Source organism: Stegodyphus dumicola, chromosome 3 (assembly GCF_044657685.1).
Source record: "Stegodyphus dumicola isolate Sdum_Otavi_A_Nest chromosome 3, ASM4465768v1".
Classification (NCBI taxonomy): domain Eukaryota; kingdom Metazoa; phylum Arthropoda; class Arachnida; order Araneae; family Eresidae; genus Stegodyphus; species Stegodyphus dumicola.
In genome coordinates, this window is record NC_140770.1 from 174,681,842 (window position 1) to 174,699,130 (window position 17,289).

Sequence of the window (17,289 nt, forward strand, 5' to 3'; positions counted from 1 at the left end):
TCACTTTGATAGCATTTTATTCTTTTTTAACAGCAAACATATATAATCATGATTTGCATATTTTAAACTTAGTTTCCTGATTACAAGTTTATGAAATTGTATATATCTTCCAGTACATATCATAATATCAAATAATCAGCTTTTGATTAGCTTTAGCAACGTTGTTATCATTTCATTGTGCAAGTCCCTTACGATACTGAGACATAACTTTATTAAGCATCTGATTACAGAGTGCTGCATAGGGATTCATCTGTACGAGTTGCGATTTGGCAAATCCACTACCGAGTTCTGCTGCTTTTTGGAAATCTTCTGTTGCTTCTTGATTTTTACATTGCAGGCGATAAATAAGGGCTCTTTGACAGTAGGCTAAACATCCAGATCTTCCCTTTCCGTTACTCAGATTAATAGCATCATTCAAGTCTTGCAACGCAGCTGTAACGAAAATATAAAAACTGAAATATAAGTAAATCTTAGTTATTAACTTAATAATAAAATTTTAAAGAAGCATTTAAAATCTTTTTTCTTTTACATCATAATATTTTTGTGGATATTCCAAATCTAACCTGAGAATAATATTCTTTTGAAAATACTAGCTGTTTCATTTCTTTTAAAAATGAAAATACTATTTTCATGCTTTTAATAAAGAAAATTTTCCATTTCCTTTCCTGAAACGTGAAAATATTCATCTTATCCAAATAATTTTGAAGTGATGAAGAGTAAGTAAGATAAAATAAGTAAGAGTAAAGTGTCAAGTAAGTCATGTAAGAGTAAGTAAGATAAAGTAAGTAAGAGTAAAGTGCCAAGTAAGTCATGTAATAGTAAGTAAGAATAAATAAGAGTAAAGAGTCAAGAAAGTAAGAGAAATAAAAAAAGTTCTAAAAGAGAAAGGTCACTCATTTAGAGGTTTTCGAAAACACGCCTCCTTATTGTCATTTTGGAATCATATATCAGTAAATAGCATACTGTTGTTGGAGAATACTGTTTCACTATAGCACACTACATGCGTTCTGTTTTGCTGTAGAAGTTATCACAGCGTACTGTTTTTTTATATTGACTTTGAATGTTTACAACAATTCCTAAACCTCATTATCTACGAGAAATCCTTTTGTATTGGTAATGGTACTATTGAGAATTGTATTGGTAATGGTACTATTGAGAATTGTATTGGTAATGGTACTATTTGTATTGGTAATGGTACTCTGCTTTAACGCATCTTATGGCAGAAGTATTCAGTCTATACGTCAAAACCCCCAAGTGGAGTCGCAAGGTGGATGAAAAAAAAATGTAAATAAATTTGCACATCTTCTAATTGTTTTATTAATTTTGCATTTTTCATTAATTTCTAATTTTTTATGAGCGCTAAAATTTTTATTTCTTCTCTCAGTTCTTTATAGTTCTCGCTGATACCGGACGTCCTATACGCATGACATTTTCAACAGATTCCCTATTCACAGTGAATAACTGGCACTTCTTTAAGAGATCGGCACAACTCACAGTTGCATCTCCATATACTTGGCGGACTGTTTGCGGAGTTTTGCTTATGGAATGGTTATAGGTGAAAACATCGCGAAGGGAAAATATCGTCGTTCAGAACGTCATAAGAGTAATACACAAAAAGAAAATGATGGACGAAAATTTTTATAAATTTTCAAAATATTCTAATTAATCATAACGAAATCTGGCAAAGCATAAATGCACTGATGTATCAATATTCATTAATAACTAATTTACAATAAGCTATTGTAAATAATTCATCGAATTGCAAAATTTTATATTTTTTTTTCAAAGGTGTCTGTTGCACGTCCTATAATCGTAGATATAGGAAAAAACAGAAACTTTGAAAGTTTTGATGTGATACACAACATGTGGCAGAAAGAAAGATTCCATCATGGCTCATTAGGTGACAGTGCGAGTGTACTGTCTTAACAAAATGGCCACAAAATAAGAAAGTTTTTTGTATTTGGGAATATGGGACGTTTTCTTATGTTACTGCAGTGCAACGTGCATCCAGAATAGACTCATTAAATAAAAAAACGAATTGTCAACTCACCAGAACATTTTGTAGTTTAGCAGAAAGAGCAGAAAAGCATGGGACGACATTTGTGTTTAATGAAATGATGGAAAATTTCACGCGCGCGACAAGATTCATAGATTTCGTTTAATACTCAAGTAACTCATCATGAACAATTATAGATCATATAATATTTCCTAATAACCAATCAGTTTCGATGGAGGTTGAACATCGAATCCGAGCCCTAACACCTGTAGAATGAGTAGTCCTAACACCACTTGTACTCATTATGGAATGGCGAGGCAGCCGATCTCCTAGAGCAGTTAGCATATCGGCAAAATGGCTCCGCTCACAAAACTAACTTCAAAATTTTCTGGATTGCTATTTTTGGGAGAAGGGATAAGTAAACAGACGTGTCTCCAAAAGTTCGGGGAGGGGGAGTATGAAGAGTGCTAGACGAGTGAATGGTTCGGAGATGGAAGAAGGGTGCAATGCGGATGAGGAGACAAAGTCAGCTTCCACATGTACAGAACTAGAGATGGATAGATACAATTTTAAATACTGTTGAGGGGCTTCTACATCGTGAGCCATTAATGATATTCAAGATATTATGCAAGTTCTATAGAGTTACAATGCAAGTACGAGGTTTGACTGAATCACATGGAATCATGCGCCACCTGTAAAATTCAGCTCTGACAACAAGATACGAATTTAGAATTTCGATTAGAATGATTAGCATAGTTCCTCAGGTCTCATGAATAACGTGCCATATGACTTAATTTCGGAATACGTTGCAAGCTAGTTTTACATACCTCTAGTTCTAAAAGTACTGGTAGAGCTCAGAGAATGCATCAGTGATGCTGTGATGACAGTTGGCAAGGAAATTCAGCAAAAGATACAGATCGATGAAGAAACCTTCCCGTGTTTGAGGTTCCTTTCATCTACTAATCATTATTGTAATTGATTATATGAAAAGGATTGTCTAGAATTAAAATTTTGAAATCTAAGGAATTATTTAGAGTAGTCCTGTATTACTAATGCGATAAATTGCAAATGCGTACATTTTACGTACGACTTGAGGAAAGCTGGAAAATGTTAAATATTTATATAAAAGCTAAGTTTATTACGTAGATTGCTGCAAAATGTTACAAATTTTAAAATATACTACATAAAACTGTTGCAATTTTTTAAACTTCAAATTGTTATACTTTCTAAAATATGATTTTATGAACTCTTTCAGCATTTCTCAAAATTCGCTTATGTTTCAGAAGATTGGCTAGATGTAGATTTTGCAATCACGTTCACTGCATACAGAATTTTGTTCGGTTTAAGGTAAACATACCAGCTACATCGCCTTTCAGCCTGTAAGCTTGTGCTCTGTTATTGTACCCGGATGGTCTTCTAGGGGCTAATTGAATACATTGGCTTAAAATCTCGAGAGCATCGTCGACGTTTCCGGATTCTGCTGCTTTCACGGCTTTCAGCTCTAGTTGCTTAGCTCGTTCCACTAAAGGGGTATCCTCTTCTTCATCTGAAAGAATTACATTAGCAGAAAGGCTCAGATTAGAACACTGCTAAAAAAAAAAAAAAAAAAAAAAAAGGGACAGTGCTATATCTCCCGTTCTACTGGGCCGATTGACAAAATTCAAACTGCGTTTTTCATGTCTCGAAAGCGCGACTTAGGATATATATTAGATTTATATATAGCACTATTCTAACATAGGTATTTTGACACAAAATCGGACTTTTTCTGAAATAACATACCAATTTTTTTACATATTTCGGCTCTACGACTCAAATTATGCCAGAATACCAAGTTTTGTAAAAATCGTACGAATAGTTTTTAAAATATTAGCTCTCAAAATTTTAGCTCCTCAATGTTAATTGAATTTGGCAAATATTTATTAATATCTCTTTTTTTATTGACCTTTTTTGATTTTTTCTCTCACATTTCGAAATTTTGGTTCATTCCAAATAAAATTTACCCATTTTTTGCGTTTTATTTTTTAAATTTCTATTTTTAAATAATTTCTATAGATTTTTCGAAAAACATTTTGAATTATAACCTATAAAATTTTTACCATCATCTTAAAGTAGGTGTATTTTTAAGCATATCCGCAAAAAATTAGACTTTTTTATTCAAAATTTTCTAAGATATACACGAATTTACATAATTTCGCGTTTTGAAATTTGGCACCTTTTTTTTGAGCGATAATAACGCCAAATGTGGTCTATGGATTTTTGTTACACTGAATTGCCACAGATATTTTTAACCTTAAACTTCAAGTAAAATTTTACGGAGAATTAATTATATGACATTTTTTTCCCTCAATGATGCGTAATAAATATTTATTAATACTATATGAAAGGCTATTTTTTAAATTATAGATGATATTATTCAAATTTTTAAATATTTTTTTTTTAATTTCTCTCGTATCTTTCCTTTTTTTAAAAAATTTAAGAGTAAGTTTTTGTAAGAGTAAATTTTTACCTTCGGCGTTTTATCGTCTGCTACTTTACTTCGTTTAAATCGAATTGTCTAAAACTGAGAATTTTCGTTTGATATTTATTTGAATTTTATGACATTAATTGCATAATTTATTTCTAAACAAACTGTTGCTTTTGAAGTGGCTGAAAGAGCGGCTGATACTATTATCCATATTTTTAAAAGCACAATATATTTTTATAGAAACAAAAGATTTAGAATAATCATTTTTATAAAAGTCAAATTATGACATAAATATACAACCCTCTAGAGACTGAATTAATGGAAGTTCAATGGTTATGTAGAAATGATCTGCAGCTACTTAATGGCTGGATAAGTCAGCAGATTCTATGGACAAGTAAGAATAATTATATAAACGACACCAACATTCTGAATTCAATAAACAACGAGGATACGATGTTTACTAAATGAATTTAAGAAGTTTTAAAACATAAAAAATCAACTCATTTTTTCTCCTAAAATGTATTTTTGTGCGTAGCGTATTTTCATTATATCCTTAAAATTCTAATTTAGAATGTAATTGTCAAGAATTGAATCCTAATCATCAGTAATATAATAAGTAATTATTACGGTTATTAATAAATCCTTCTTATAAAGTAATTGCAAATATTTCAAAAAACTTTCTGTCTGAATGCAAATATTTTTCTATGCAAATATTTTTAATTTTATATTAATCAAGATTGCACACCATATTACTTATTTCCACTTCAATTCTTACCGTCAGTTCTAGTAGAATTTACAAATCAATTATATTTAATTAAGGATTGGATTGGATTATTTAATTATGGCAAAGCACACAAGGGCTATCTGCCTAAAGGGAGGGATGCCTTCGTGGAGGACTTTCTAAGGGAAACTGGCTCGTATACACGTTACACATGGGGAAAACCACGAAACCGCCCATGCGGCCAGCCCGTTCGCGGGATTCGAACCTCGGACTGAACTACCAGTGTTCAGCGTCTTTACCGCTCGGCCGTTGGTGGGCTATTTAATTAAGGAATGACCATCTAAGTTAAGAAACAGCGTACCGTAACAACATTTCAATTATTGGCGCAGTATCTTTTATTTTACTCCCGATTGGCTAGCTACATGATTTTTAATGAGTATTCGGATTTTACTAGTAACTTCACTTGGAAATCGCGCTTAAACTAGGTTAGTTGGTTATTTGAACATAGAAAGAACATGGGAGCTATTTGGTTAAGATGCTTTCATAGAGAACCTTTGTAAAGAGAACATAGAAAACTACGAAAACCAACCATGCAGCCTGGGTTAGACTGAGCAGCAAACAATTAGTATTTAACAATCTGGTGTTTTTTTTTTTTTTTTTTTTTTTCAAATGCTAGGCAACTGATGAGGCTCCAATTAAATCTCCAATTTAATATTTTATTTGTAAATATTTAAAATATTGTTGTATTCTTAGACACAAAAAGCAGAATTTAAGTTTTGTTAACTCGTTAGTAAACTAACAAGCCGTAGTGCAAATGAATATTCAATTTCTTTGGCAATAATTGTATTCACTTAATATTCTTGGAATATGAGCTAAAGAAGGAACGTTCTCGAAAGATTAAAGAAGTGTTTAAATCCAGTGATATTAGGTTTGTCTTACAAGCTCAGGATAAAAACGATTCTGCAATTGCCCGAGTAGTTGACTTGTAAATGGATGTGAATTAAGCAGATGACTTTTAATCTTACGTTATTCAGCCAGAAAACGTATTCCAAATGTTTTGTATTGCATGACAATGCATCTTTTCATTATTCAATAACCAGTCGGAGAACCGCTTGTGTTCCGAAAATAAGTATGTGTACTCAATCGTCCTGCATGTTCTTCAAATTTGTCTTCTTGTGATTTTTTTTCTTTCCCAAAAACTAAAGTTGCCTCTCAAAGGAAAGTTTTTTGACATTGAAGAGACAAAATTAATATGACATCTACTTTTAGAGGCATGTCAAAAACAGATCTCTACAAACCTTCTATTCTATTACATGTTGTGCAGTCAGACAAAAAGTTACATCAGCGTAAATTCTATAATCTATTTTTATTACACTCTGATTAATTTATTAACATACAGTGAATATATACTAAATCTTTTACTTTAGCTTAAGTAATTCGGAATTTTTGACGGAATTGTTGTCGGAACTAGGACTTAGAAGATAAGTCAAATTAAATATTTCGATAACCCAATAAATTCAAGTTCGAAATTTCAATATTTTATTTTCGGAGGGAGGGGAAATGTTTTCAGTTTTGGTCCATTATACTAAGTATATTTGCTTCGATTTTTTATTTTTCCATAAAAGCGAAAATAATTTGAAGCTATGCATTATATGGTATAGCTTCAAATTAAAATTTAATAATATACAGAGTGGTTATAATTAAAGTTCCACATTGAAACGGTCATAAAAGGAAAACGACTGGATCAAATGTTATCAAACTTAGAAATCGTGTAAAGGAGGTCATGGGAATTTATTTTTCGCGAAAACAAGGAAGTTCCAAACCTCACCACCAGGGGGGAAATGGCGCTGTATGCAATATTGTTAAACGAAATATGGGTCGGAATCTAACTTAACCTTTTGTTAAACGGGTTTAATATGTTGTATAGCCTTAAGAATCTTTGAAGTAGGCAAATTACCATTTAAAGACGTTAAATTCGATAAATGTTAAGTGCGCCATCCCTGTAAGTGAGAATTTCGTCCATGAAAACCACGAATTAGCGATTAGAAAATGTGAGATCGTAAATCACTCTCACAAGTGCGTACAATCTGGAAATCGTTTTCTTACAGATCGCTAATTTGTAATTTTTTAAGCCTGAATTCGGCACTAAAACATAAGATACTGATTCAAAGCGCTTTTAATCGATTTGGGCCAAAGAAATCTCTCATGTTGTCTATCTAGTTCCATTGCATTCTCCTACTGCATTCGATTGCATAACAGTCATTTCACACCGTTTACTGTTGAATGACAGCTAGTTTTATTACTGAACTATTTTTTTCTGAAGAGCAGTCGACAGCTGGACTACTGCGATTGCAGCTCACTTAGAGCCAATATTAAAATGTTTCGTGATACATGAACTGCAGTAACGTGGCATTTTAGATACTACGATTTTTATGCAGGGCTGGGCACCACCTCAAGAGTGTCGCTTAGTTACTTAGGCAACATTTCACGAATGAACGTCTTATAGGCCAAAACTTCCCCTCTTCCCACCAGACCTCAACCTCTGTGACTTTTGTCTATGAGGTTATCTCAAAAGCACTGTTTATGGTGATAATCTAAACAATCTGGCAGAAATGAAAATGTGATACACTGATAACATTCCTCCTGATATGCTATGTGTAACGTGTATACGAGCCAGTTTCCCTTAAAAAATCCTCCACTAAGGCATCCCTCCCTTAAGGCAGATAGCCCTCGAGTGATTTGCCGTAATCTAATAAACCAAACCAAAACCAAACCTGATATGATAAGAGCTGCTGTTGAGAATGCAGTAACATGATTTAACTTGCTTTCGGAAAATGCTGGACGCTACATTGAACATGCTTTGTAACACGTTTCGGAAAATATTAAACGTATTTTAAACATATGTTTTCGTGTCTTATTTCATTTAACAATATTGTATACAGCGCCATTTTCCCCCTGGTGGTGAGTTTTTGAACTCTTTTTTTTATTCCGCGGAAAATAAATTCCCATAAACTCCTTTACACGATTCCCAAGTTTGATAACATTTGGTCCGGTAGTTTTCCTTTTATGACCATTTCAAATTGAAACTTTAATTATAACCACCATGTAAATTAAACTTTAAAAGTTTGACAGTTTGGTTCAAGTCCCAGCTTTAAAAATATATATATAAATATAATCTTTTATATTAATCCTCTTAGAAAGAATGATTTAAGAAGCTAATTTTTCTCTCGCGTTATAGACTGTATAAAAAAAAACATGATCTTTAGTATGATTTAGATTGTTTCAGCCGATATAAGAATCGGGTTACTCTGTGGAACAGAATAAACCCTGCTGGACTGTTTTATTTGTTTGTCATTTAGCAAAAATATTTTAATTAAAATATTTATCCTTTGGACTTTGCTTTAAACTTTATTTATAGCTAAAATGACTAGAAAATGAAAAGCTGTCTTTAGTTGAAACGCAATTCATATAACTGATATTTTAAAAAATTGACAAGAATGCAAAATGTAAGGAAGTCTAGCAGTCGAAAAATCTTAATTTTCTTGTGTGAGCACTGAAAATAACTGTAGAAGGAAAGAAGAAAATTAGGGAGAAAAGTAAGCAAACATTTGCAGGGAAATTTGGCTGTCAGATATACCGAGATGTTCAAAAAGTTGGAAGCTTTCGAATATACTTTCAGGATACTTCAAAGAATTTAGGTGTTCAAAGAGAAAACACTTGGACGTGTACACCAGCAAATACCATCAAATGAGCTTGTGTTAACAGAAAAGACAAAACGATATCATTGCAGATTAAAGTGAAGAGCGACTGGTTTTAAACTATATGGTTGTGTAAATTACGTTATAGAACATCATATCGTATCATAAATGGTGAATCCCATGATTTTCTCAGTCGAATTATTTGAAGATTCAAGAGTTTATCCAGTGATGTATGTGGATGTCACCTAAAGATGTTTTTTTCCCTTCCTGATGAAACAGCGGCCGAGCGGTAAAGTCGCCGAACACTGGTAGTTCGGTCCGAGGTTCGAATCCCGCGAACGGGCGGCTGCATGGGCGTTTTCGTGGTTTTCCCCATGTGTAACGTGTATGCGAGCCAGTTTCCCTTAGAAAGTCCTCCAGGAAGGCATCCCTCCCCTTAGGCAGATAGCCGTAGTGTGCTTTGTCATAATAAAATAAACCAAAACCTTTTGATGAAATCAGTCTTTCCTTTCATCTCATACCTTCAAAATGTTTAGCCTCTAAAGACTGATAAAGGCTCTGACGAAATACTTCGTGAAGAACTTTCTAATGGAAACCAGCTGTCATACGCGGTACACATGAGAAAATCCACGAAAACGCCCATGCAACCAGCCCGTTTACCTTGGTTCGAACCCCGGAGTGAACTACCAGTGTTCAGCAACTTTACCACTCGGCCGTTTGTGGGCCTTTATGAAATGGAAGGCGATAACTTTATTTAAAATGATTGTCAGAAATACCAAAATGTTTCGAAAAGTTGGATACTTTTCAATATACTTTCAGAATGCTTAAAGAAAAAGAGAAGAAAAATAAATTTTTTCGTAAAATTTAGTATTTGTATTTTTTTTTAATTTAAAACTTTTCAATGTTATGATATTTGATTCTTGCGATTTCAAAAATAAAATATTTGACTAAAATATGAATAACATTTTAAGAAACCAAATGTAGGATAAAACTGTGTAAAGCAATGGGCACAATGATAAAACTGTTTAAAGCAGTGTATGCAAGTCATCCTAAGTTAAAATGTCGGTTATACATCTCTCTTATTTATATATATCTTTTCTGAACGGAATATTGAAAGGCGTGTAAAACTGTGCTTTACTGTATTTTCTCTTTTAATATAGTATGCAGTTTTCAAACTCATCGTAGTCTGGGTTACAAAGTATTCTTCCGAAAGAAACGCAGTTCAAATAAATAAAATCAAATTCTGGAAAATTGATATTAATAAATATATTTAAAATGCTCAGTTCGAAGGAATAAATAGAAAATTTTAAAACAATTATCTGAAGAGACAATGCAACACAAACAATTAAAATAAAAGTATAAAAATTTAAAAATGACCTAAAATAATAACTATGACGAAAAATATATATAAAGAAAACTATTTGAAAAAAAAATAAATAAACGCTGCACCTTTATTTACGCAGTTCGAATAGGTAAATAGAAATTTTTAAAACAGTTATTCGGAAAAAAAAAAAAAAAAAAGTGCAACTTAAACAATTAAAATGAAATTTGAAAAAGAAAAAATTACTTAAAATAATAAGTTATAATTAAAAATATAATATAAACAATATTATTTGGAAAAAAGGAACGATGGTGACTTTTTTTCTTCTCACGGGAAAGGAAACTAAGTTGCCATATATTAAGAAGTTCGCCAAGTAAAGTATTCTTGGCGCAAACTGACAAAAAAGTGCCAACATAAATTTGTGAATTTCTCTGTAAATTTCGATCCAAATTTTACAAAATTTTATATTTAGGCGTAATTTGAGTCGTAGAATCGAAATATGTAAAAAAAATTGGTATGTTATTTCAGAAAAAGTCCGATTTTGTGTCAAAATACCTATGTTAGAATAGTGCTATATATAAATCTAATATATATCCTAAGTCGCGCTTTCGAGACATGAAGAACGCAATTTGAATTTTGTCAATCGGCCCATTAGATCGGGAGATATAGGACTGTCCTTTTTTTTTTTTTTTTTTTTTTTTTTTTTTTTTTTGAGCAGTGTACATTAAAATCCAAAGAAATAATTTTATAAAACTTAAGAATTTAATATGAGTTCTTGAGAACACTATGAACAAAAATCTTGCTAATTATGAGCATCAATTTTAAGATTCATTTATTTCACCTTAAGTAATTAATATATCAAAGTCTTGTTAGGATCGACTAGCCTTTTTATAATCTTTCGGAAAAGTAAGAGGAACACACCCTGTTATAAGTCTTTACATATCTCTTTAATTTTACGTCTGAAGTACTCTAGAAATGCAGATACAGAGTCTGTTAATAGGAAAGTGACTATATGCTGCTAATTCTAGAAATTTACAGCGTCCTATTGGCTAAATGAAGAAATACGGATTCCCACTGCACTGGCTGTTTATATTGCAAAATCTTGAAATAAGCTTACAAAAATCCTCAAACTATGCCTTTATGAAATATATAATATGCTGGGATACAATACAAATGATTAACATTTCACAAAGTGTGCTTAGTATTGACATCTCGAAGCAGTATAAAAAGGCAGCTTGAAAATGTTGATTTTTCAATCAACATTTTCATTCGTTCGAAATCACGTTTATTATGTGTTGTAAGGTCATGTTATGACTGGTATGAAAAAAAGGAACTCATACTAGCACGTTTCAATTCATTAGCCTACTTGTACAGTAGATTTTCATACCAAGCAAATGCTGTTCACGTTGGTCAAGAATCAATAACTCCTATAATAATTTATTATCGATGGCTTCAGAACTACAGAGAGTGATATGGGTGACAGAGAGTGACAGCTCAACTCTTACCCACGCCCTAGACGATAAACGTCTTGTTCACATCATAGAGTCATCATGCTCTTTTGCAGCAAGAGACATGAAAAATGAGCAATGCTCTCGCCAGGACTTGGACCTCCACGAATGCGCGCCGAGTGTGCTACCGTTACACCACGAAGGCGTGCTGGAAGGAGGAGGAAAATACCTTATAGTATCATTGTCAAGAAATTGTAGGGCGACATCATGTGCCCTGGGTCAGGAAACTAGATGTGTTGCACATCACCAGGTACGCGCATGTACGATCTCACAGCGTCTGCAACGTCACAAAGGCCATTATTGCTTCGACTTGACTGTACAGCACAAAAATCAGTGTCTACCATGTTGTGCCCAATAATGTTATGGACGCATCAGTGGCACGACGTTCTTTTTTCTGATTAATTCCCTTTCGTTTACAGCATTATATTCGCCGTATCCGTATATGGAAGGATGATGGGAACGGACATTTGAAGCTTTTATTCTTCAAAGTCATAAGCCGCCGAACAACTGGATGAACATCTGGTTGGTTTATTAAGCACGATAGAGCTACTGGCCTAAGGGAAGGAATGCCTTCGTGAGAGAAATTTTTAAATGAAACTGACTCATATACCCGTTACACATGGGAAAAACTAAGAAATTGCTCATATAACTAACCCTTCGCCTGGAATCGAACCCAGATCGAACTACCAGTGTTCAGTAAATTTACCGCTCGTCGCTGGTAGGCCAAGGGTGGAAAACAGAGAGTATCATTGAGCCCACACGTGAAGTTCACTTATGATCCTCAGGTATGTTACTTTGACTACCCATAGTTACATTACTGAGACGCGTGGCAGTGCCATTTCTCTAGAATTCCGCCGTTCAACCTTTCAAATGGTGCGAGACCACATGTTACCCATGCTTTCTTACGTCTCCTTAATACACAAGTTACTCGACTTCTGCTTTGGCCAGCGCGTTTTCCAGATGCAGGAGCTTATAAACTTTCAAATGCTAAAAATATGTTATTAATGTTCTCATGAATCAATAAAGGAATGTACTGTATATATTTCTGAGCTTCTGTGTATTAATTTTGCAATTAAGTGGATAATTAGCCAGAATGGACGTGGTTCCAGCTTTCAAAGCTAAAATGATTGAGCAGTGGAACTGTGATTATATCTCTTCTGATAAGGGATCTGTTAGAAAAACATTCTTCCCGACTATTTTTGAGAGACTGAAAAGTAAGGACTTGTTGCTCAATTTTAAAGTTACGCAATTTTTGTCTGAACATGGTTTCGCTTGCTAAGAATGCAATTAAAAATGATATTAATGCTGATGTAAATATATTCCAAAATCTTATTTCAAAAAATCATTCAAAGCTAAAATGATTGAGCAGTGGAACTGTGATTATATCTCTTCTGATAAGGGATCCGTTAGAAAAACATTCTTCCCAACTATTTTTGAGAGATTGAAAAGTAAGGACTTGTTGCTCAATTTTAAAGTTACGCAATTTTTGTCTGGACATGGTAAGTTTAATGTTTATCTTGAACGGTTTAAGCTCACGTCTTTCAATTTGTGTTATTGCAATCTTAGCGTTCAGCAAAGTGTTTTCCACCTACTTTTTGACTGCCCATTGCTTGGTAAAGCAAGAAATCTATTGAATGCAGATTAAAATTAATTGAAATTCATTGGCCGCCGAAATGTTATGATTTTGTATCTTCAGCTTCGGCCTACCGAGCTTTCAACGATTTTGTTGACTTTTATTTTAAACATTGCAAATGATTTCTCTATACATTTTTATAATTTTGTATTTACTTTCTTTTGTGTTTTTTTTTCTTTGTGTATGATTTCATTGTATTATTGAAAATTGATGTTATTACTTACAATTTTGCCTTTTTTACTTACGATTTGTAAGTCTCATGTGATACTTTGTAGTGCATGAGGATTTCTTTTTCTTTAAATTTAAAAAAAAAATTCTCATGAAGTTTTATTACTTTAAAATTATTTTATAATAATCATACTAAAAATTCATTAAACCAGAAATAGTCTTCATTTATAATTCTTGCATAATGTTAACAGTTCGCTGTAAGCGAATATTGAGGCCTGCCGGTGTTTTTTCTGCAATACGAATTATATGATTCTGTGAATAAGATCTCTTTTTGGAAAAAAGTCAATATCATTCAATAATTTTCAAGACAATCTGGATAGAAATACTCGTCACTTAATATCGTAGCATCAGAAGCCTTTTATGATGAATGTGAAATTATCCTAAATATGTAGCGTTGTGACCACGGCTAGCTGTAAAGTTGTTAAACAAAACTGGTAAAATTTAAACCAAACTTTAACATTTAACAAAAGGAAATTAATTAAACACAAACACTACATAAAGAATGTTACATGACAAAACTAACAAGAAGTAACACACAGAAATATTACTCAAATGAAAATAAAAAAGTACATGTTCATAGTCCTCTGCCGAAACTCGAACTAACTAGTTCGGGCATAGGTGTTTTTGAATAGCGTCCGATAAGGTGGCGCTGCAGTACATGAGGCTGTTTGCTAGCGTTTGTTACAGCCTCCCCCTCGGGCTCTGACGACGTCCTGGCAAAGAGTCCGTGTTCGATAGTTCAATTTTGCGAGGTCTGCCTCTTTTCCTTATGGGAGTCACAAGACCTTGGTCTTTCGATGGAGGCAGTTTGTATGATCTCATCATATTGATATGATAAGTACTTAACACTTGATCAGGAGTAGCAGGATCTGCAATGTCATATGTTGTGGGAGATCTGTTAGTAATCACTAGATACGGACCTTATCGCGTTTAGGCATAAATTTTTTACTTTTCTTGTGTATGGATTTACTGACTGGATGTGTAGTTATTCATACTTTATCACCAGGCTGATAGTAAATTTGTCTACGTCTTTTATCAAAGTATTCCTTTCTTTTGTCTTGTTTTTGTTCGACACGCTCCCTGATTTGAGGTGTCAAACAAGCGAATTCTTTCAGGTACGGCGTTATTTCAGCAACAAAGTTGTCGTTTTCAATAAGTGCTCTTAAATCGTGATTAACGTCATCCGACGTCCTAACCTCGGTTCTCTTCCGAACTGCAAATAAGCAACGGTATGACCTGTAATGTCACATATTGCTGTATTCATGGCAAAACGAATCATGGGCAGTTTTTCTTCCTACGTATCATGAGCATCACCAACTAGTATAGGTAGTTTGGGTTTTAAATCTCTGTTCTTTCGTTCGGAGGGATTCGCTTGAGGGTGATAAACAGGAATAAGTTCTTGTTTAATACCAAGGAAGTTACAGGTTTGCTGCATTACCGCACTAACAAATTGTGTGTCATTATCACTAATCAAACTTCTGGGTAAACCATAACGTAAAAAAACTTCTTCAATTAAGATTTTTGCACAATTTTTTGCAGTGGCTTCTTCCAAGGCGAAGAGCTCTATTCATTTCGTACTGGTGTCTTCAATAAGAAAAATCCATTTTTTCCCAGTTGGAGTTTCTGGAAGTGGGCCAAAAAGGTCTATAGCAAGTGGTTCAAACCTCTGTGCATACACAGGTGTTCGAAGTAATGCAGCAGGTTTCTGGTTATTTGGTTTATACCGATTGCACTCAGCACAATTTTTCACGTATTCTGAGATATACTTTCTCGAACCAGGAAAGTAATACCTGGACGCAATCTTATGGTACGTGCCTTCAGCTCCACAATGTCCTGCAGTGGGATAATCGTGACATTGCTGTGGGACTCGCTCTCGTTCTTGGCAAGGGACAACTAACTGAGCCTCTTCAGAGTCTGCGTCGGAAGAGTAACGATACAAAACTCCTTGATTCATGAGATATCCTCTACTAGTCCAATTTACATAATTTTCATCTTTTTTGCCACTCTCAAAACAGTCTATAATCTTCCTTATATCTTCATCTTTCATTTGTTCCTCACGAATGATGGTAAATCTATAGAAACAACATTTAAATCACAAACAAAGTCATTATTTGCATAAGATGGTCTAGAAAGAAGATCTGCTATAACATTGGATTTCCCTGGAGTGTAGACAATTTTTGGATGATATGACTGGATTTGAAGGGTCCATCGAGCCAAACTACCAGATGGTGATTTAATACTCATTAGCCATTTAAGAGGTTGATGGTCAGATGCAATTATTATTTCTTGGTTTTCTATATAACCGCGAAACTTCTCAAGAGCCCAAACTACTGCAAGAGCTTCTCTTTCGGTAGGTGAATAATTTCTTTCTGCTGAGTTTAACAATCGACTTGCATACTCAATCACACGTTCCTCTGGGCCTTCTACTTGGATAAAGACTGCTCCTAAAGCATAATTACTGGCATCTGTCCTAATGATGAACGGTTTATTTCCGTCAGGTTGAGATAACACAGGCGGTGAAATCAACATTTTTTTCAACTCTTCAAATGCTTTTTGTCCGGTTTCACCCCATGTCCACTGTTTATTCTTTTTGGTTAAGTCACTAAGGGGTCTAGAAACTTCTGAAAAATTAGGGACATATCTTCGGAACCAGGAACACGTCTGTAGAAAAGACTGAACTTCCTTTACGCATGTTGGTTTAGGAATTTTCTCAATGGAAAATACTTTCTCGGCATCTACCTCTACACCGTCTTTTGCAATCCAATGACCTAAATACTTTACTTTGTCAGAAGCAAAATGGCATTTGCTCCTGTTAGCATTTAGTTTAAACACAGAAAGTCTTTCAAACACTTTCCTCAAATCTGATAAATGTTTATCAAAGGTTTCTGATAACACTATGATATCGTCGAGATATGACAAGGCAAAAACATCTTTTAACCTTGATCTAAATTTATCAATAAGTCGTTGAAAAGTTGCAGGCGCGTTCCGCAACCCAAATGGCATTCGCAAAAACTTGAAAGTGCCAAATAGACAAACAAAGGCAGTTTTCTCTTGATCTGCTTCATGAACTTTAACTTGATGATAACCTGCTCTTAGGTCAATGGTAGACATGTATTTCGTTGATTTTGCTTCGGTTAGCAAATCATCCATTCTTGGTAATGGATAGGTATCTGGAACGGTTTGTGAGTTTAATTTTCTATAATCTATACACAGTCTGATGGAACCATTAGTTTTAGGGACCAACACAACAGGACTCGCATAGGGTGATTCGCATTCCTCAATGATACCCTGAGCTAGTAAGGAATCTAGCTCCTTTTTCAACAGCTCTTTCTTCGCGGGTGTCATTCTATATGGTGGCTCGGCAACAGGTAAATTATTTCCGGTCAGGATTCTGTGCTCAATATAAGGGGTAGTGTCTCCCCCTTGCTGAAAGCTAGTTTTATACTCTTCTAACAATGAATTTAATTTCTCCCGTTGTTCTCTCGTCAAATGTTTTCCTTCATCATCTCTCAACTTCACGGATTCTGTTGCTTCCGGTATTGTAACAGGAGTCTCAGCAGATGTTTTTGTTTCTGGAGAAGTTAGCATGTTTTTCTGGAGAAGTTAGCACGTTTGGAGTCTCTTTAGTTTCAGATGGTTTTTTTGTAAAAGGGATACTGCTTCTGTGGATTTTCACTAAAATGCCAAGTGCCATTCTGGATGTTGAGCACTATTCCCGCA

At 34.0% G+C, this 17,289-nt stretch overlaps 1 protein-coding gene across 1 annotated transcript in view; it reads right to left on the minus strand.

The window, feature by feature from the left end:
* LOC146998210 (tetratricopeptide repeat protein 36) overlaps positions 1 to 17,289 on the minus strand; it is a 155,211-nt gene continuing 137,922 nt past the window's right edge. The window contains exons 2-3 of the mRNA XM_085813654.1: positions 3,354 to 3,542; positions 1 to 432 (exon numbers count right to left, since the gene is read on the minus strand). Coding sequence (XP_085669780.1) covers positions 173 to 432; positions 3,354 to 3,542 — 449 coding nt within the window. The 3' untranslated portion in view covers positions 1 to 172. The remainder of the gene's footprint in view (positions 433 to 3,353; positions 3,543 to 17,289) is intronic.